Source organism: Quercus lobata, chromosome 10 (genome assembly GCF_001633185.2).
Source record: "Quercus lobata isolate SW786 chromosome 10, ValleyOak3.0 Primary Assembly, whole genome shotgun sequence".
NCBI classification, from domain to species: Eukaryota; Viridiplantae; Streptophyta; class Magnoliopsida; order Fagales; family Fagaceae; genus Quercus; species Quercus lobata.
The window spans coordinates 2890794-2910615 of record NC_044913.1 but is presented as its reverse complement, the minus strand read 5'-3'; the positions used below and the strand labels follow the sequence as shown (position 1 = coordinate 2910615).

At 33.2% G+C, this 19822-nt stretch overlaps 2 protein-coding genes and 1 non-coding gene across 4 annotated transcripts; 1 reads left to right on the top strand and 2 right to left on the bottom strand.

Annotated features, from left to right (window-relative positions):
* Positions 1 to 7797: 7797 nt before the first annotated feature.
* Positions 7798 to 15112, top strand: LOC115965834 (ubiquitin-like modifier-activating enzyme 5). Its single transcript, XM_031085130.1, has 14 exons — positions 7798 to 8042; positions 9023 to 9091; positions 9187 to 9300; positions 10301 to 10429; positions 10710 to 10778; positions 11720 to 11872; positions 11968 to 12004; positions 12487 to 12569; positions 12856 to 12930; positions 13170 to 13244; positions 13417 to 13503; positions 13610 to 13725; positions 14047 to 14093; positions 14707 to 15112. Exons 1-14 carry the CDS (start codon positions 7953 to 7955, stop codon positions 14841 to 14843), a joined length of 1281 nt encoding a protein of 426 aa, XP_030940990.1. The 5' UTR covers positions 7798 to 7952; the 3' UTR covers positions 14844 to 15112.
* Positions 15113 to 15564: 452 nt separating this feature from the next.
* Positions 15565 to 18936, bottom strand: LOC115965343 (deoxycytidylate deaminase). 2 transcript variants are annotated; one of them, XR_004086034.1, is made up of 9 exons: positions 18620 to 18936; positions 18438 to 18513; positions 17920 to 17959; positions 17557 to 17615; positions 17441 to 17478; positions 17247 to 17310; positions 16979 to 17032; positions 16064 to 16161; positions 15565 to 15758 (listed from the first exon to the last, which is right to left on the bottom strand). XR_004086034.1 is itself a non-coding variant. In XM_031084538.1 (9 exons), exons 1-9 carry the CDS (start codon positions 18796 to 18798, stop codon positions 15702 to 15704), a joined length of 669 nt encoding a protein of 222 aa, XP_030940398.1. In that variant the 5' UTR covers positions 18799 to 18936; the 3' UTR covers positions 15565 to 15701. The 2 variants fall into 2 exon arrangements, 1 of the variants encoding a protein (XP_030940398.1); XM_031084538.1 differs by having other exon boundaries at positions 16064 to 16165.
* Positions 18937 to 19010: 74 nt separating this feature from the next.
* TRNAL-AAG lies at positions 19011 to 19091 on the bottom strand. The gene has a single exon. It is a non-coding gene; the product is annotated as a tRNA-Leu (tRNA).
* Between the last annotated feature and the right edge of the window lie 731 nt (positions 19092 to 19822).

Sequence of the window (19822 nt, the reverse complement as noted above, 5' to 3'; positions counted from 1 at the left end):
CAAAAAAAAAAAAAAAATCCTATTTCAAAATTAAATACCAAAAGAAGTCAACAATAGTAAAAACTTAGTTATAAAAACCATACCGGAAATTGACCTTGGTACTTAGTAAAAACTTGGTACTTAGGGAAGCATGCATGAAAATGACTTTTATTTGTAGTGATTGATAAACCCTACACTACATAGATGCTTATGTGTTTTTAACTTTACTGATGATGGTAATTAAATTACCCCCATATCATTTTCCTAACCCCATTAACAAAGGTCTAGAAAAAGAAGAAATCATTAATAGGACCGCAACAAACAATACTGAAATAAGTACAGAAAGAAACAAGATGTGGGACAAGATATACGCGTAATAGGGATAAAACTCAAGTTTCAAATTAATTAGATCCTATTTCAACATCCCAAAAAAAAAAAATAAAAAAAAAATCCTATTTCAAAATTAAGATACCAAAAGAAGTCAACAATAATAAAAACTTAGTTATAAAAACCATACCGGAAATTGACCCGGCTGAAAAATTAGTTCACTAGTTCGTTAGTTCAACCAGTAGTTCATTGGTTGAATTGTATGTTTATTAATTAATTAAATAATATATTTTATAATTATAAAAATAAACTAAAATAAAATAAAAATATTTCATTTAGGTAAATTAATAAATTATAATAATAAAAATTACATCATATGACTTAAAGTTAGAGATTATAACAAAAAATAAACACATCATTCACATAAATCATCCAATAAGCAAGTTATATAGTCCAAAAGTCTTGAAACAGCATATCTTATAAAAATTTTAAATAAATTTTTAGCTTAATCATTAAACCCTAAAGCATAACGGAATTATTTAAACCTTCAAATACAGCTGATGATTAAAATCAATCCGGTGTTATTGTTGTGATATTGGCCGCTTGTGTTCTATGTAGACCAATTGATATTTTTTTGGTTTTATTCGCGGGTGAAAAGGATTAACCCGTGCAATCCGTCGGTTTACCTAGTTTGATAATGAGTTATTGCATCTTCAGTATTTTATACCAAACCATTCCGAATAATACTTTGGTTCACAGTTTTCACGATTTAATTGATGGTTTGGTACGATTTTTATAACTATGAGTAAAAGTACATTCTTAACTAATGTAAGACTCAAATAAAACCCCAACATTTCGAAATGACAAAAAAAAAAAAATCATTTACATAAATTGATTCATTTCATGTTTTAATTAGATTAAATATTACAAATTTAAATAGCGACAATGCTAGCAAATTTTCAATATTCAAATTTGAGAAGGCCAAATTCATATTTTTATACACACATATATATGATATTGAAAATAAGTTCAAAATTTGGGGGGCCATGCATTCTTCAACATGGCCCCTCTATCAAATTTAAAGATTTATAAGCCACCATTTCAATTACAATTTTAAATGACGTGACCTTTATTACATTGTTACATTAAAAAAAAATCGTTAATAGATGAAATGAGAGAGAATCTTTTTTGTTTTTTTGTTTTTCTTTTTTTTGTGGTAATACGCAAGCTTGCGCCGCACACGCACAAGAGCGAGAAGTGGGTATGCCGACATCCAAAACAACAGCGTATGGTAGCTATCGGATGCGTACATGTGATTACTCCTCAGGGGCATGATTACAGTACTAATAATCATGACTTCCACATGCAAGCTTGAATGTGAAAACTCGAAAGAAGCAGCAAAAAAAAAAAAAAAAAATAAGAAGAAGAAAGGTAGCTAGCGTGTTCACCACATAAGATTTATCACAATAATTTCAGGTAATGCTATCTGCTTAGTTTAAGGTTTTTCTGAACTGGTTCAAGCACCTTTCCGCGGTTGTTGATAGAGATAATCAAACCAGGAAAGCTAGAAATGTTGACAAGGGCTCTGTGGAAACTAGTCATGGCTCATGGGCCACTTTTTGTGTAACAATGATAGCTCTCCTAAGCTTGAATGTGAAAACTCGAAAGAAGCAGCAAAAAAAAAAAAAAAAAAAAAAAAAACAAATAAGAAGAAGAAAGATAGCTAGCGTGCTCACCACATAAGATTTTATCACAATAACTTTCAAGTAATGCTATCTGTTTAGTTTAAGGTTTATCTGAACTGGTTCAAGCACCTGTCCGCGGTTGTTGATGGAGATAATCAAACCAGGAAAGCTACAAATGTTGACAAGGTCTCTGTGGAAACTAGTCATGGGCCACTTTTTGTGTAACAATGATAGCTCTCCTAATGAGAGAGTTGAGACCCCATATATGCATGAAGGAAATCACTGATTGCTTTTCATTTAAAAGTAATAATATGGTGCACTTGCTTCTCATGCTGAAGCATGCAGGAACAATGTGTGGATGGCCCAGCTATGTGGGACACTTTAAACAAGACAGAATTTGATTGGAAGGACTAGGTCCTATCTTCGTGTGCACGTTAAGGTCGTTTCTACCATAATTTTCCACCACGCTATCAGTCTAGAAATAATGAGCTGCTTGTATAGGTTAAATCAACATGAAATGGTTCACGGGAATAGACAAGGGTTTCTCTCTTTTTCAATTCTTCTAGGCAGGGATGGAGCCGGAGCTAAAGGTTTGGGCCAAACTTTGGACTATTTATTATTATTTTGGACTTTCAAGAATGATTTTTTTTTCTTTTGAAGTCAATTTAATATTTTATGACCTACTTGGGATTTTTGAATTGTTGAGATTTGTTATGTTTTTAACTTTTAGGACCATGTTCTTTGGCCCCTTGTTATTATGAGAGAGAGAGAGAGAGAGTGTGAGAGAGATACACTAGGCCTGGGCGGCTCTACCTTATTTGTTGCTGGCTACGTGCGGCTCTACCTCTCCCAATCGGCCAATCTATCCCTGATTTAGTTGTGTAAATTTCTCTTTTCCTCTCTTCTCTTCTCTAGGTTTGCTGCTTAGGTTTTTTTCTTCCTCCTTTTTGACTTTTTTTTGTGTCTTGCGTGTGTTGCTAATGGGTAAGGACTAAAAAAATAAAAAAGAGATTGCTATTGAGCCGGGTTATTTGTTTTGGTAAAATTGGTTTATTAAGTTTATTTTTTTTAGCATTGCTATTTGTAATTTTTGTTGTTAGTCTATTTTTTTTTTTTTGGCTAGTTAATTTTGTTTTAGATTTTAAATCTATAATTTTTTCTATGGCCTTTTTAAAAGATTAGTGATATTGTTACGGGGTGGCCAAGTGTAATTTTATTTAATCAAATTGCTAAAGTTAATATTTACATACTAGTCTCATCACACGCGCTTTGCGTGTGCGATGAGGCCTTTATTTTTATTTTTTTGGGTCTAGTGTCATAAATTTTATTTTTTATTTTTAAATTTGGGATAAGTTTGTTTTGAAAACATGGATTCGTAGGAGGGTGTCCTAAATTATAGGCATTTTAAGTGGAGTTGGAGATAATTTTTTAGAGATGCTATGTCTACAACATTTTTACAACAAATCACAGGTGATTAGTTATTATTGGTTCAAATTTGAAACTAACACTAAGATTACTTTTTTGCCCTAACAATAACAATCAGTAACAACCTGCCACTTAGGATTTGTTGTAAAAATGTTGTAGACATATCATTTCTCATAATTTTTTACCGAGTTGTTCTCAAGATTTTTGCTTGTTAAACATAAAATTTAGGGGTATTTTTGAACCACATAAAAGTCCATTCTAAAGAGAGGAATCCTCTTACAGATAATATAGATATATTAGTATTTTTTTTTATTGGGGCATATTCCCCCTAATGTCCATGAATGGCCCCGTCATTGCTTCTAGGGCACACCTGTAAACCACACACTATCATAACTTGCACATGTGTTAACTTGTAATTAGATTATACTAATTATTGTTGCATACACTGAGTTATACACTGTAGGACACTCTCTAATTAAAATCGTGTTTCAAAACATCATTTCAGCTGTGTATCTCGTATACAAAGTGTGTAACTAACTAACTATCACTACTAATTAGATTATATTATTTACACATTTATTCACTATCAGTATCTAATCACCACTTAACACATGTGCAAGTTGTGGCAATGTGTGTCCTTATACTTTTCCTTTCGTCATCTCAAATAACAATCCATATTTTTGACAAAAATAATAGGCATTTTCGACAGATTCATTTTGCCGTCACAAATGTTTTAATATTTGACGAGCAATTATTAACGAAAGAAACTTGCCGTCGGAAAAGCTAGTTTTTTTGACGGCTTTTTGTAGTCATCGAAAAAGTTTCATTGCAAATAACAATATTTTTTTCTCGTGTAAGGGGTATCCACAACACATCATTTAAAATTGAAATTATATAGTGTTATATTAAAAAAAAAAATACAAATTTAATTATAAAATGGACTTCCTAAGTGAAATGGAGAGCGTCATTTTCCCATTGGAATCCCTATACTTAGTTTCTATATATTGACTAAATAAAACTTCTACAAAAATGAAAAATATTTTTAAAAAAATGGAAAAATATTTTGACAAAACGTCTAGTAAACAAAGAAGAATAGTGAGGATAATATAGCGATCGCTTGGATAAAGTTAAGAATTTTCATTTCCAAGATTGGAATTTCAGACAAAGTTGTTTTTGACCTCATACAAGTTTCCGGGACAGGATCCAAGCAAGAAAAATCATCAAATTCTATCCTTGAATGTTTTACAAGATATAGAAATAGAATGGAGCACTAGGAATCTCTTGAACCATATTGAAGCACGTACTCTAAAAGCAATCAAATCATTACCAATTTTTTGACATTTTTGTCAAGTGAAAATCAACTGAAATATCTTTATAATGTAACTTCTAATTATCTTAACCAATAAAAGTCTTCATTTAATGAGATCAAATCTTATCGTATCTATAAATCATATCCTATTTAAATAAAAAAATAAAAAAATCGTTGTGATTTGTTCTAATATTCCTAATCATTGGTAACAAATATAGTGTGGGTTTGGATCCACCTTTGAGTTTTGCGTTTGCGTTTTTCTCCCTTTTTTTTTTTTGCTGCACGCGTTTCAGAGGGGACAAAATTCACTGTTCCCGTACTGTTTAATACTGTTCACGCACTGTTTCTGCGCTATTCATGTGACCCACAGTCACTTTATTTATAAAACAAATATTAAAAATGGGTCCCACGATACTATTCACACATTTAAAAATTATTTTGCTATAATGTTTTCAGTTTTCAGTTTCAGCAAAAATAAGTTGTATCCAAACGGACCTATAATATCTATGAGTTCTAGAAAATATCACCCTTAAGTTATCAAAATTATCAAAATTAAGATATGATTTAAAAAAATAATAGAATGTACTGAATTAAGGAGTATTATATATATACAGACATTGACATGGACATGTAGGGTTGACAAAATTATGTGAGCCTGTTATATTCTTCTTGGAATGGTGGGTGGCGTATCAATCTCTTTGTTCTCTGTGTGAATATTGCAAAGCTGGGACCTTTGTGCAAGTTGTGATTGAAAATGATTGTGGGATCTGAATTTTTCTTTACTTGTGGGCTACTGGGCTCTACCCTAATTTTAGAAAAATAGATTAGTGATGTAGAAAGAGAAAATTTTTTGGGATAAGATTTGAAAGTTACCAAACGCAAAATTAAGAAGCATATCCATCCATCAGCCCAATTGGAAAAAATTTTGGGATAAGATTTGAAAGTTAACAAACGCAAAATTAAGAAGCATATCCATTCATCAGCCCAATTGGATTATTGGGAAAAAAATTGGGATAAGATTTGAAAGTTACCAAATGCAAAATTAAGAAGCATATCCATTCATCAGCACAATTGGATTATTATTATTATTATTATTATTATTCATAAAAAAATTGATATTTTTTTAATTTTAATTCTAGATTCTTTGTCTATTACAAATAATTTCTCATATATTTAGTATATTAAATCTTAATCTCAAAGCAAAATTAAGATTACAATGCTTTTTTATGCATCCAATTCCAAGGTGGAAGGTTTAACTTCTAGTCATTTCTTCCATTAACATGTTAGAAGTATGTAGTTAAATAATTAAATTTGTCATATTCTTATAATTTAAACTTTTAGAATAATCGGTTATTTAACATAACCAAATCATTACTTTTCATTATAAAAATAAAAAATCTATAAAGATTCAAAGAGTTTCACTATAATTAATCTTCTAAAAAAAAAATAGAAAACGTAATAATAATAGGTCAAAACTTAGGTACAGTACTTAGGTGCTGTTCATTAAGTTCTCCTTTTAAAATTCAACCAAGTAGCTATATTTAACTTAAAATACATTTCCATCTCATGAAAAAAGAAGCCACATGGTTGAATCTTAAGAGAATAACCTAATAATAATACAATAAACTTATAATTAGTCAACATTCTAATAATATCTTGTTGTTACTTGTGCTGTGAATTCTGTCAAAAAAAAAAAAAAATACTTGTACTGTGAATGTGTGTGTATATATATATTCACGTGTATATAATAACAATTGCAATCGGATCATATCTATGTGCCTTTTATTTGAAGGCAATGATTTTAAGTAGGCAAAGTTTTTTTTGAGGGGAAAAGTAGGCAAAGTTAGTTCGATCATCATGAATGTAAGTAAGTAGGGTCATTGGTATATCATGAAAAATTAGTCATTAGCACAAGTTGTACACCTGTACTGTGCTTTTTTTCCTTGCCCAGGTTGACTGCCCATCCTTGTCTTAGACTCTTTTTCAAAGGGATTTTTCAAACTTTCAATCCTTTCTCTCCTTTTATAATAAGCTTAGTGATGAGCCACCCACAAGTACTACAAGGTATTTTTATACTATAATTATTATCTTGCCAATTAAGGCATCTAAATCTATCCCTCCAAGAGTCATATCACTTGTTATTCATCTCCACTCTTCCCCAATAACAATTGTTTTCAATATTTATTTTCACTTATACTTATACCATGTTAGAAAAATATTAAGGAGTGAATGAGAATTAACTCCTAACATGTTCACAATCCACTTGAATGTTGTATTAAAGTGATAAAAACCTTTTGAGTCCCGTATAGAAAAAGGAAAGAGATAATATATGAATTTATATACTCATGAGTTGGACATTAAGATAGGTCCTCCTGTTCAAATAATAATATATTTTTATTTTTATTTTTGAGCCAATAAGTCTGTGCACGGCACTTTGTCCTAGAGTCATGCACATAACATATATGTAAAATAAAGTAGAGTAGCATAAAATTCAATCCCTTTGATAATACTTTTTATATTTCTTAGGAAATACATATAAAAATAATACTTTAGGTGTCTAAATACTAATATTTATAAATTTAAATTTTAAAAAAAAAAATGATAGTCCACTTCGGTCTTATTATTTTTTATTTGGTCCACCTCGGTCTATTTTCTCCACTTTGGTCATATTCGGTCCACTTCGGTTTTATGCGGTCCATTCTCTCCGCCTTAGTTCTATTCGGTCCACGTTGGTTCTATTCGGTCCGCTTCGGTTCTAGCCCATTATGTCCACTTTGTTCTTATTCGGTCCACTTCTGTCCTATTCAATCCACTTCAGTTTTATTCGGTCCAATTTAGTCTTATTAGGTCCTATTAGGTCCATTCAGTCTTATTCAGTCTACTTCGGTCTTATTCGGTCCACTTCTTTACTACTGGGTCCATAATTTATTTTGAGCCCAATTACTGGTAGGCTCAAAATTCTACTCAATTATCTGTAATCCCAGCCAAGCTACCAATACATTGGGCCTTAAAATAAAAACAGCCCAAAAAATTAGAATATTCAGACAAGAAGAATAAAATAAAATAACTCTCAAATTCAATACCGCAAAAGTGCGAAGAAGGAAAACCAATTTATATATCAGAGTTCTCAGACACGGTGATTTATATATCAGAGTTCTCAGATTCACACACCGATACAGAATTACAGATCGAAAAGCTCCACAGAGAGAGAGAGAGAGAGAGAAGCAATGGAGGTAGAACTGAAAGAGATGCTGCATGATCTCGAATCGCTCAAGCAATCGCTTCCTGATCCTTCTCATCGTGCTTCAATCGATAAGGTATTTTTCCAAATTCATAGCTATTCCTATGTATGCATGTATGTATGTATATGAGCCTTGATCATTGTTAAATTTTGCGTTACCTAGCTTGAATTCTGGATTTTGTATATTCAGTTTGGACTAACTTGAATAAGATAGAATTGGTTTGAATTCGAATTTTGGACCTAGCTCTGTTGATGTAAGAAATGTAAGCGATGATCGCTAGTAATGGTACTATTAGTATTAGTGTGTGAACTGAAACATTATTTTAGTTTTTAAAAGAAATCCAATTATACTATATGATTTGGGCTGTGAAAAATGAGGCCTAAACTATCAATGTAGATTCTTTTTTGGTTGCTGATAAAATTATGCAAAAGGAAATGTTGTAAATTTCGGATCTTGAAGAGCAAAGGGTGAGAATCAATACAGATATTTTTACGTGGTTCGGCAGTGTACCTACAATCATAGGAGTGAGCAGAAAAAAAATCTTCACTATGAGAGGCTCTGCTCTGCTCGTACTTCCAATTCAGAATATGAGTCACTATCTCTAACAAGAAAGTAAAATCTTTTTTTTTTTTTTTTTTAAGTACATTAGCTTGTGTTAATTAGGGAAAAATTGATGATTTTTTTAAGGCTTTATTGAGTTTCAGAAAGATGGAAAATTTGAAATTTTGAAACTTGATATAATTTATTTTCGAACTTCAAAACTTGTCCAGGACTGAGTTTGCCTCAAAGTTTGAGCATGTTGTTCTATGAACAGTATTTTGTTATGAAGGAGAACCCTTTTTCTTGACACTTTTGTGACATTTAAAACCTTGGTTGTGATTTATCAATTTATTTTGTTGCTACAATTGCATAGTCGTGATTTCTTTAAGTGTGTTTTGTAGCTATGACTTTTTTTTGGTAAGTAAAAATTTTATTAGAAAAGGAAAAGGGAAAGACACATAATAATGTGTACAAGCCCTTTTCAAAGAATATAACTCACAAGTTACATTTTGTAGTTACGGCTACGAGTAGAACAACTTACAAGTCTGGAAAAGTCAGGACCTGCTCGGCGTTTAAAAGTCAAGGTATCTGTCTTCTGTATTGTACTATTTTTTTTGTTTTGTTATTGTGTTATGCCTGATTACATTACTGACTCACAAAGTAATTGCCATGGCTGCAGGATATGAGTGCAGAGGTTGTAGATAGCAATCCTTATAGTAGGCTAATGGCTCTTCAGAGGATGGGTATTGTGGAGAACTATGAAAGAATACGAGAGTTCTCGGTTGCCATTGTTGTATGTACATAGTCTCCTTTCATTGTTTCTTTTGTTGCTATAGAATGAGTGTCTATTGACTAGAACACACCTTTTTATAATATGCATATGTTTGCACATGTGAATTGATTTGTGTGTATTTCCTAGGGAATAATTTTAGGCATTATTTGGTTATCTAAAAAACTAATTGAGAAATTGGGATTTTGGACACCCAAAAACCCGCCATTACTTATGTTGTATCAACTTAATACTGTTGGATTTTCTTGATCTACTTCACTGACTTACACAAAAAGAAAGGAAAGTTGCAAATCCTGCATGTAATTTTTCTGTTAGTATTTAAAACTGAATCCTGAAATTGTTATTGCAAGACACTCATACTTTTGCAGCAAAAGTATGAGATACTTAATAGAACTAGTCTTTGGCATGTTTTGAATGATAGATAGTGGCTTGCTTCTCTGTATTTGGGATGCCACTTGCTTAGATTTATGTGTGACATCAACAACATTAACAAAGCCTTAGTCCCAAAATTTAGGGTCAGCTATGGATCCTCGACAGATTTGGTTGGGTCGGCCATGGATTTATGTGTGACTTAAAATATCTTATTTCATTCAGATTTTTTTATGGATAAAGCATACTAATATTCCATTAGAATGTTAGGAGCCCAACCTAACTGTTTGGTATTGTAATTTGGGTGTAAAATTTAATATGGAGGTTATTTTCGAGCATGCATGTATATGAATTCAATCTAAATTACTGGTTTCATTTACCCTCTTCCAGTAATAGCAGTGCGGCCCACTGGGTGATTTTTTTTCTTGTTATTTACTCTAATTGGCAGAAAGCTTTAAAGTGGCAACAACAAAACTATGTCTGGTTCAGTCAAGTTGTTCCTGGGCCTCTTTCAGGAGTTCTCCAATTTATATACTTGTTTAAAATATGTAATATGTACATACCTTACAATAATCAAGACATTTAGTTGGGTTGCTCTGATTTTCTTTCATTTGTCATTCTCTTGAGGTCACAGGGAATAGGTGGTGTAGGGAGTGTTGCAGCTGAGATGCTAACAAGGTGTGGCATAGGTCGCCTTTTGTTATATGATTATGACAAAGTGGAGTTAGCAAACATGAATAGGTTATTCTTTCGTCCAGAACAGGTATTTGTCTGCATAATTCTCATTATTGATTCCATTTTTTTAAAATTTTATCGTAGAGTTTCTTCTTTTTGGATTTTTATAGTTCAAAAGTTAAGTGGCAATGATTTTAGATAATAGCACACACCTTTCTCTCTTTATTGACTGTTGTGAAGATGCTGCTTCAGTCTTCCTATTTGTTATACAAACCAAGAATAATTATAACTCTCTAGCATAAGAAAGTTCCTACTAAATGAGCATTTAATCCTGCTAATAATGGATGTAATGCAATTTGTCTTTTCAGGTTAATATGACAAAGACAGATGCTGCTGTACAGACCCTCTCAGACATAAATCCTGATGTCATCCTTGAGGTAAACACTTTACAAGATTTAGTTACCTACTTACCTTATGACTTAATTACATGTGTGGAGTTGTTATCTAGAATTCTTTATCTGCATTTTTTGAGGAATTGGTCCTTTTTTTTTTTTGCTAGCATGTGATCCTTGAATTAACCTATGGACTTGACTATCTACTTACAAATAGGCCATCCTTAACCTGTCTAATTTATAGAACCCCATAATTAAGGTTTTATTATGAACTCATGGGTGCATATGTAAATTACATATGCACCTGGTGGATCGTAAATCTATGACCTTACCCTCCACCTTGTTGTTACAAAGTGGGGATGTGTCATTTGAGTTAGAGCTCATTGACTTTATCATGAACTCATGGCTTGGAACACATCTATTATCAACCTAGGACAAAACCAAAACAAATGCAACAACAGCATTAAAGAACAGAAAAATAAAAATAACGAATTAGCATGTAGGTAACACATGCTTGATGACTGGGGACTGAACAGTCAAACTATAAGCAGCTCTTAATTCTTAATTCCAAGTCTATATCCCAAAATTAGTATGACTTTATGAGTAGGCCATGTCTGTGTCTGTGTTAAATCGAGTAAATAGCAGTTCTTGTCATCTCTTACATTTAAAACAGCTCCTTGTTTAGGAGCCTGCAAAACCAAGAAATATGATTCGACATAAAAATGCCACTTTTCTAACCATCACCTTGTTATGTGGTCTTTAATTGCTCATGTTCAGTATTTTCCCTTCATTTATAACTTCTATATTGTTACATAAGACAAAGAAGTAATAGAACTTACGTGGAAAGACTAGATCAAATTTTGGAGAAGTGAAGAGATGCAATTGCATTTATATATTTATGGTTACTTTTGTAGTTTGACATGGCTAAATCTCATTAATGTGTTTATTAGTGTTTCCCTTATGCTGATCAGTCATCCTGTGTTTAGAGCTATACAATGAACATCACCACAGTACAAGGTTTTGAAACGTTTGTGTCAAGTTTGAAAAACAAGTCATTTCGCCCAAATAAAGAAGGTAGTGGAGTGGATTTGGTCTTAAGCTGTGTGGATAATTATGAAGCAAGGATGGCTGTTAATCAGGTAATCAGACTTTAACACTAGTTTCCTGTTAAATGTTTGAAATTCATTGTTTCTCTCTGTCAATTTCATATCTAACTTTATAAATGGTTATACAGGCTTGCAATGAAATGAATCAGACATGGATGGAGTCGGGTAAGCATGAGAGTTCCTTTATTTAATTTTTCCTTAGCGGTGACAGAACCCTTGAACTATATATTTATCAGTACATGCATACGTTTAATGTGAAATTTTTTGATGTTGGTCTATGTTATGCTTACATTTCAATTCTCTCTAGCTGGCATTTTCACCCAGTGTAAATTTTATATGGTTGACAATTTGCTTGCCTGTTCCATTCATTGTTTAGTTCTGAACAAATTCCATATCTGGATACTTACACATGCATGTGTATAGTATCTGCTTAGCCAAAAAAAAGGTGTCTACCATGTATTATACACGTAGACAAGCTTACCCACATCTATTAGATGTAAAAACTGTGTGTTTACATCATCAGCCATATTGAGTGGGGGTGCATTTTAAAACCAAGATCTATGCGCTATTGCAAGATTGCAAGTTTTGTATGTTTAGATGCACATTGATGTACTTTATAAGGAAATTTAAAACGTACATTTGTGCAGGTGTATCTGAGGATGCTGTTTCAGGTCATATTCAGTTGTTGATACCTGGTGAAACAGCCTGTTTTGCATGTGCACCTCCTTTGGTATGTTCTTTCATTTATGTAAATTTGGATGAGAGTGCATGGTTCTCAATTTGCTATGTATGATGTTGTTATGTAAAGTATTCCCATTTGAATGTGTATTTGTATATTTCTAAGGATGGTTTTATATAGTAGGTGACTTTGACATTAAAGGATTATGTTCTTTATTCTTTATAAACATCTTCCTTTGTCTTACCTTTCAATATAAATAAAATTAGTTTCTTCTATGAATGGACACTTTTATAATGGAAGTGTGAAGGGATTTGTGCTTTCCCTTTTTGTGCTTTAGGTTGTGGCATCTGGAATAGATGAACGGACACTGAAGCGTGAAGGTGTTTGTGCTGCATCTTTACCTACCACCATGGTAAAGCTTTTCTTTCCCACTATTTACCTATCAAAAGAGAATAAAATTCTTACTCACATTCTTTCAACTGCTCTTCTTGGGTATTTATTTCCCCTGTACTTCTTCAAGTAGAGATATTTTGTAATTTTTTAGTGGTCGACTGGGTTGTAAATATACTCTGCACTGTAGCGTGCTTTGCGTACGTAACTATTTTTACTGCTATATTTCCTTAGCTCAGCATGTTTTATTTGGTTTTGTAGGGAGTTGTTGCTGGGCTTCTTGTCCAGAACACCCTTAAATTCTTGCTAAATTTTGGACAGGTTTCCCCATACTTGGTAAGTCTTTACATTTGCTCCTCTCTTACACACACACACACACATGCTCATAGGCATGTGATGTTAACTTGCATAGCTGAGGCAAGCTGCTCTAGGTTAAGGTCACTGCCTACTTTTGTTGGAAATCAACAGTGATATACTGATCTCCTGCCTTGGTTTTGCTTTCCTCCAGGGATATAATTCTCTTAAAGACTATTTCCCAACCATGGAAATGAAGCCAAACCCTCAGTGTTCAAATGTAGCTTGTCTAGAACGACAGGTGATAAGATTAATTTCTAGCCTTGGTTCACCAAAGTTCATCTCGTGAAATATACCAATGTCAGGTTATTAGCTTCCCTTCTGAGGAAATGATATGTTCTGTGCAGAAAGACTACATTGTTGCAAAGCCAGCTAGGGATGTTGCACTTAAAGCAAAGGTGGAAGCTGAAGCTTTGTTGGTTCCAGAATGCCCACTTCATGCTGACAATGAATGGAGCATAAGGTGCTTCTCTTGAAATTGGTTTCTATTTGGTCTTAATTGTGGGTGAAAAAAGATTAATAATGCTTAGATGAGGGGGGAAAAAAGAGGGTTACTGGGTTACAGGGATTTTAAAGGAAAAGGTTGATGCCTTAAATGTAACTGTCGTTTGAACTCTTGATACTGATTATACTTGCCATCAAAGCATATTGGTAATTATTATCAGATGTCACGCATTAATAATGCCAAATTGCTGATTCCCTTTGTGAAGCATATATTGATTACCATGTCTTATTGAGCCTTAGTAGTCAAAGTTTATTGAAATCTTCTCTGTTGATCTTTCAGTGTCGTTGATGATAGTGGGCTGGATGGCATGGATGCAGCTAGTTCTGGTAATTTATCATTTTACTCTTTAACTTATTTAGATAGCCTTGTGGTTCAAATTTGCTTAAGTTTCTATTTAATATGGATTACATTAGTTCTTCACAAAGTTCTTGTTCAATGTGAATCAAGCTCCCACATAGATGACCCCTTCTATTCTGATTACATTCACTGATTGTTTGAGGGGCTGTGTTCTGCATCTATGTCAGGAAAGCAGGCACCAAAATGGCATTGCTTTGCTTCACAGATTGTGTATTTGCATTTCACTAAATTGCTAAACACTCTTCACACGTTGGTCATTTGCTTTAAGAGACGTTGTCCCTTACGTGGGATTCCAATCCCTTATGTAGTATATATCTTGCTATGCTTCTACCATTTTATTTCGCTTCTCTGCTCATCATAGTTTATTTCATTCTATTTAGCTATTCTTTCATTTACAGACATGGAAAAGAGAGCCGCCCCAGGTGGGAGTTTAAAATACTATATGCCTAGAAATTGTATCAGGATTTAGATATTTATGTCATGCTAGCAGCCAACTTTTTTGATAAGTCATGCTAGCAGCCAACTAAAGCATGCTTGTTTGTTTATGTCAATTATTTTCTCTTACGTGGCCTTTCACTTCAGATACTCTCCCAGAAGGTCTTGTCCGAGAGCTCCCAAGTGCAGACAAGGCTCAAGAACTGCCGACTTCTGAAGCTCCACTTACGTCTAATGATGACTTAGAAGATCTTAGGAGGCAACTTGAAGCTCTCAATTCTTGATACCCCCAACAGTTCCCCACCCACCATGCTAATTTCTTTACCAAGTTAAAGATATTAATTGACTCCGTTTTTGTAACATGATTTGTGATTTTTTTTTTTTGTCTTCCTTTGGAGAGGGGGTTGTTTGGGGTTACTTCCTCTCCTTTTGGGAATTCATCTGTACAAGTTTAGATGTTATACATCTTCAAATCAAGCATCAGATCCTTTGAATTAAGAAAAAGGATAGAGACTTTAACATGATAAATGGGTTTCCCTTTTGCACTACTGCAGTGGATTCTGTTTTTCCTCTCTTTTTTGAAAAAGGGGGGGGGGGGGTGGCGAAGAGTGTAAAGACAACGAGAGTAGTTGATGATAAATCGAGTGCAGCACTGTCTATTATTCAGCAAAAAGGAAAAACAAAAAGAGCAGCACTATTTATATCTGCATTAGGCTATGATAGTTCCATCAACTTTACCAAAGATAAAAAGAAAACTGGCTTCATTCTGTGACTGCAGGCCGCCCAATAGTCCCATGCCTATGATAACCCTTCCTGCTTGTTTAGAATATATATATATATATATATATATATATATAGACGCACAAAAGGTTTTTGGCTATTTTGAAAATCGTTTGTTTAGGAGATATTCAAAAGTATTTTGATGTCTTCCCTATTTGCTACTATAACTCCTACGTAGTCATCATGTTTCAACTTTCAAGACAGTACTTATTGAACACGCAGGATATGCAAGAAAGCCACAATAATAATAATAATCAGAACAGTTGAAAACGAGGAGCTAATATGATACAATATTGCTTCAGTGAGCAACAAACTTAAATGTTCAGTTTAATAAGAACATGCAATACAAGTAAATGTGAAATCTAGGGCTCCTCAAACTTGATTAAAATTTGATTCATATGTGGCTGATGTTTCCTTACCTGCAATTTACAAAGAAGTCTCGTATTAAAATGTTAGTTGGAAAAGTTTAACTGTCTCCAAGATATTTAACATGTATACTACATGGACATTGCACATATGCATATCCAGCACACAGCACTTTTAGTTTTTACCATAAAAGACTTGAGAGTTAACTACAGATTAAGGTAGGAGCCAACTTTTGCAAAAATCAACAAAATTGAATCAATGAGGGTATTCTTAAGCCAAAACAAGCGCAGTCCTTGTCTTTTCAAGTATTCAAATTCAGAGTTTAGAAAGATCTATACAAGAAAAGAGGAAGGCTTACTTTTACACCAGCCATTGATAGTAGTTTCTGAGATGCAATATATGCAATGTCGGAATCACTTAACCTCTTCTCTACAAAATATATAACTTCAGACACACCTGCCTGCAAGAAAGAAGATGAATTAGATTTATTAAGCAACTAACTACGAAATGAGCAGATGAGATGGAAACAAATGCACAAAGTCGATATGTTGGGATAGATCCTGATAATTATGAAGTAAGTATCACCTAGAAGGCTATGACCTACATGCCAGTAATAGGTTGTTACTATTTTTGGATACAGTCTTTAAGGATCCTATCAAAAACTCCAATGGGACTCTACAAACTGCAAAGGCAGTTTCCGGATTCAAAATATTACACTGCAATAGCCAATATGAAAGGCATTTTGACTTTGTCCCATTACTAGTAACTTTAAATATCACTCTTCTTATCAGGTAAGTATGTTGAAATGTTCAACAGTTGTTGTTTATGTGAGACTTGTGAGTTGCTAACCTGACACTGTCGATTATAGATTTTATCTAAATTTGTTGTGGTTTCACCAGTTCGGAGTTCAGGTTGTGAGTGCAATTGCTATTGTTTGAGTAAATGGTGCACATCAAAGGCTCTTGTGATTTATTTATGAGGACTTAATCCCATAGTTTGTATCATGTCTTGCAGATAAGGTACAACCTGTGCATAAACTAGGTGAGAGAATGGAAAAGTTCATGCTTTAGCAATAAGGGGTGTTTAATTAGACCTAAACTTAAGTTCCCTGACAAGAAAAGGAATGAACACAGCATTCTCCCAGCAAGCCCCTTAACCATGGATCAAATTCTTGAGGGAAATATTAGCATTATTGAATGAGGGAATTTAAAACCTCAAATAGTTATACTTATTATAACTTTGTATACATAGAAAAAGGACAGAAAAACCACACCTGAATGATTATTTTGGCACATTCATTGCAAGGGAACATGGTCACATAAAGCCTCTGCAAAGACAAAAAATAAGAGGCCACTTTCACTAAAGTAATAGGATCATTGGGGGGGAAGGGGGAAAAAAAAAAGCAAGTATCATTGCCAATTACTTACATTTTTAAAGATATTTACATGAGAATGAGAGAGATGACGAAAAAAAGAAGAATTCAAAGAAATTAATAGAGGGGACAATGAGTGAAACTAAAATATGAAATGCCTGAAGCAAACCTGCCCAGCGGCAGAAGCGTGATTTGTGTTTAGGATAGCATTGACTTCAGCATGACAAACATAACTGCAATAGACAATTTAAGGGGCTGAAAAAAAATCCAAGCTAAGATATAGAATAACTTGGTAAAGATTTCAACTTAGTACAAAGCATTTGCTGATACAATCCCGTGGTCTTATGAGATCATAATACTTACGGATACTTTGTCTCTAAAGGATCCCCGCTTTTGGATTTCTGGAACATAAGACGGCAGATATTACTACTAGCTACTACTTGACAATAAGAGGAATTTATTCATTATAAAATGCTAACCTTTGCCCAAGGAAGCTTGTCATCAGAACAGCCTCTAGGAAATCCATTATAGCCAATCCCTGAACAAAGAACATAGAACACAACCCTCATTCAACATGCTGTACATGACTTTCACTGTAATTTTCAAACTCACAAATAGCAGAACCCATATGACAAAATGGATAGTGTGATGGTTTACCAAAGGTTTATATCATTCACCACAATCATTGCTTCGTGTTTTTTAAATGATCCCACTTTTTTTTTTACTCTTTTTCTTTTGGGACCTTTTAGAAGGCTCTCATTCATAGCAAATGTAAACAAGGCACACCATTTTAGATAAGATCTTACACTAAAATACTTCAAATGCCATCTTGAACAACTTACCAAGAATTATACCATTTTGACTCACTAAGCATGCACCAACCTGGATCACCAAATAAATAATCTCATATTAGACCAAGTAAACTACCAAAACACCCGCATCAGATGCAAAATCATGCATTTCAATTCAAAACATAATAAAATTTTAGGAGTAAATTAGAAAATGGAACTTAGCCCCCTGATTTTACTATTATTTTATTTTTTCTGGTCTTTCTTATCATATAACCAGCCTGATTAGTATGTTATTTTAATAAAAATTAATTTAAACAATGCATATATTTTAACTCAATTCATAATGGCAACTAAATGCTCAATCGAGGTATTTGTTATATAAATCAATACCTTAAGTGGGTTTTTGATATTTCCCCGAACCCTCAAGCGAGGTTAGTGTAATTTACTCAAATTTCTCCTCCAATACTTTATTTGTTTCACAAAATTGAATAAAGATAATTAATTTACTATACTCTTTTTAATTACAAAATAAGCACAGAGCTAACTAATAAGAGATTTAAATGTATGACCTGCCTGTTAGGGTCTTTGGATCTTTCAGCTGATAAAAATGCAATTGCCATAAAATAATCATCCCATGACAAATATCTGAACCCAGCAAATTCAAACCCACACAAAGAAACAAAAATTAGCCAATACCCAAAACAATGAATAAGTAATTACTAAAAAAATAAAATAAAAAATAAAAACTGACTCTTTGCGTTTGGAGGGATCAAATGGGTTGGGAGGAGAGCAATTGGCAGAAACGACACCGTTGTGAGTTTGGGGAAAGTGCTTCTTTTTAGGGTTTAGGAAGAAACGGAGAGCAAAAGCAGAGGCTAAAGCGCCGAACACGGTGGCCGTAGAGACCAGAGCGAGCTCCCGAGAGTTCATTGAGTTCGAATTGAATAGTAGAAAGACTTTGTTTTGGGAGGTCAATTTTTGCCGAGAAAATTTTTGCTTTAGGTTGAGCTTTCTGCTTCTGTGTTTGGCTACTAAGAAAAAGTAGCGGGAAAATAAAATGGAAAACGCGCGCCAATAAACCCTAAAGTTAAATAATTTTTTAATGATTTAAATTTTGGAAGGAAAATAGTAAAAAAGGAAAGTGTGGAGAGTGGGATTTGAACCCACGCCCTTTCGGACCAGAACCTTAATCTGGCGCCTTAGACCAACTCGGCCATCTCCACGAGGTTGGCGGATTTTTTCAAAACAAATTATATCTATGTCTGAATATTAATTAAAATAAACGAAAAGTATAAACCACAACATTTTTCAGAACTTCTTAATATAGCAGAGTGTAAGTAGTGCAGAAAAAATTGTATGTCTCTGCGAAAGTGATAGGCAACCAAACTACAAAAAAGTATTTTGTATCAAATAATACCGTATCAAAATTCAATAAATGTGAGACATGTGTGTAAAAATAACTACCGACTAACACATAACTTTCATTTGTTAGTGAGTTATTTATTTTTTGCTAACATGTCTTATACTTATTAGATTTTGATATCACTAACATGGTATCATTTGATACTAACTACCTTCTCCTTAACTACAATCTGCCATGTAAAATAATTGTGGTAAAAGTTATATGTGTGTGTGTTTTTTTTTTTTTTTTTTAATACTAGTGGTGTGTTTGGGATCCGCTTATTTTGTTGAAACTGAAAACTTTTTATTAAAAGTACTGTAGATAAAGATAAAATTTAGCTGAAATAGTACAGTGGGACCCATAAATAATACCAAAAAGTACAGTGAGGCCCATGAATAGTAGCAAAAATAAGCTGAATAGTAAAATAAGTTGGTAAAAATAATTTTTGCCAAACACACACTAGGGGTTTGTTTGGCATCCATTTATTTTGCTGAAATTGAAATTTTTTTGCTAAAAGTATTGGAAATAAAGGTAAAAGTTAGTTGAAATAGT

Excerpts from the sequence above, each read along its gene's own strand:
- LOC115965834 (XM_031085130.1), top strand. The coding sequence starts at position 7,953 with ATGGAGGTAGAACTGAAAGAGATGCTGCATGATCTCGAATCGCTCAAG. Across the intron at positions 9,301-10,300 it reads AGTTCTCGGTTGCCATTGTT|GGAATAGGTGGTGTAGGGAG; the intron begins GTATGTACATAG and ends TTGAGGTCACAG. Across the intron at positions 12,005-12,486 it reads TCAGACATGGATGGAGTCGG|GTGTATCTGAGGATGCTGTT; the intron begins GTAAGCATGAGA and ends ACATTTGTGCAG.
- LOC115965343 (XM_031084538.1), bottom strand. The coding sequence starts at position 18,798 with ATGAACTCTCGGGAGCTCGCTCTGGTCTCTACGGCCACCGTGTTCGGC. Across the intron at positions 17,033-17,246 it reads ACGCTTCTGCCGCTGGGCAG|AGGCTTTATGTGACCATGTT; the intron begins GTTTGCTTCAGG and ends TTGTCTTTGCAG. Across the intron at positions 15,759-16,063 it reads TATCAATGGCTGGTGTAAAA|GTAAGGAAACATCAGCCACA; the intron begins GTAAGCCTTCCT and ends TGTAAATTGCAG.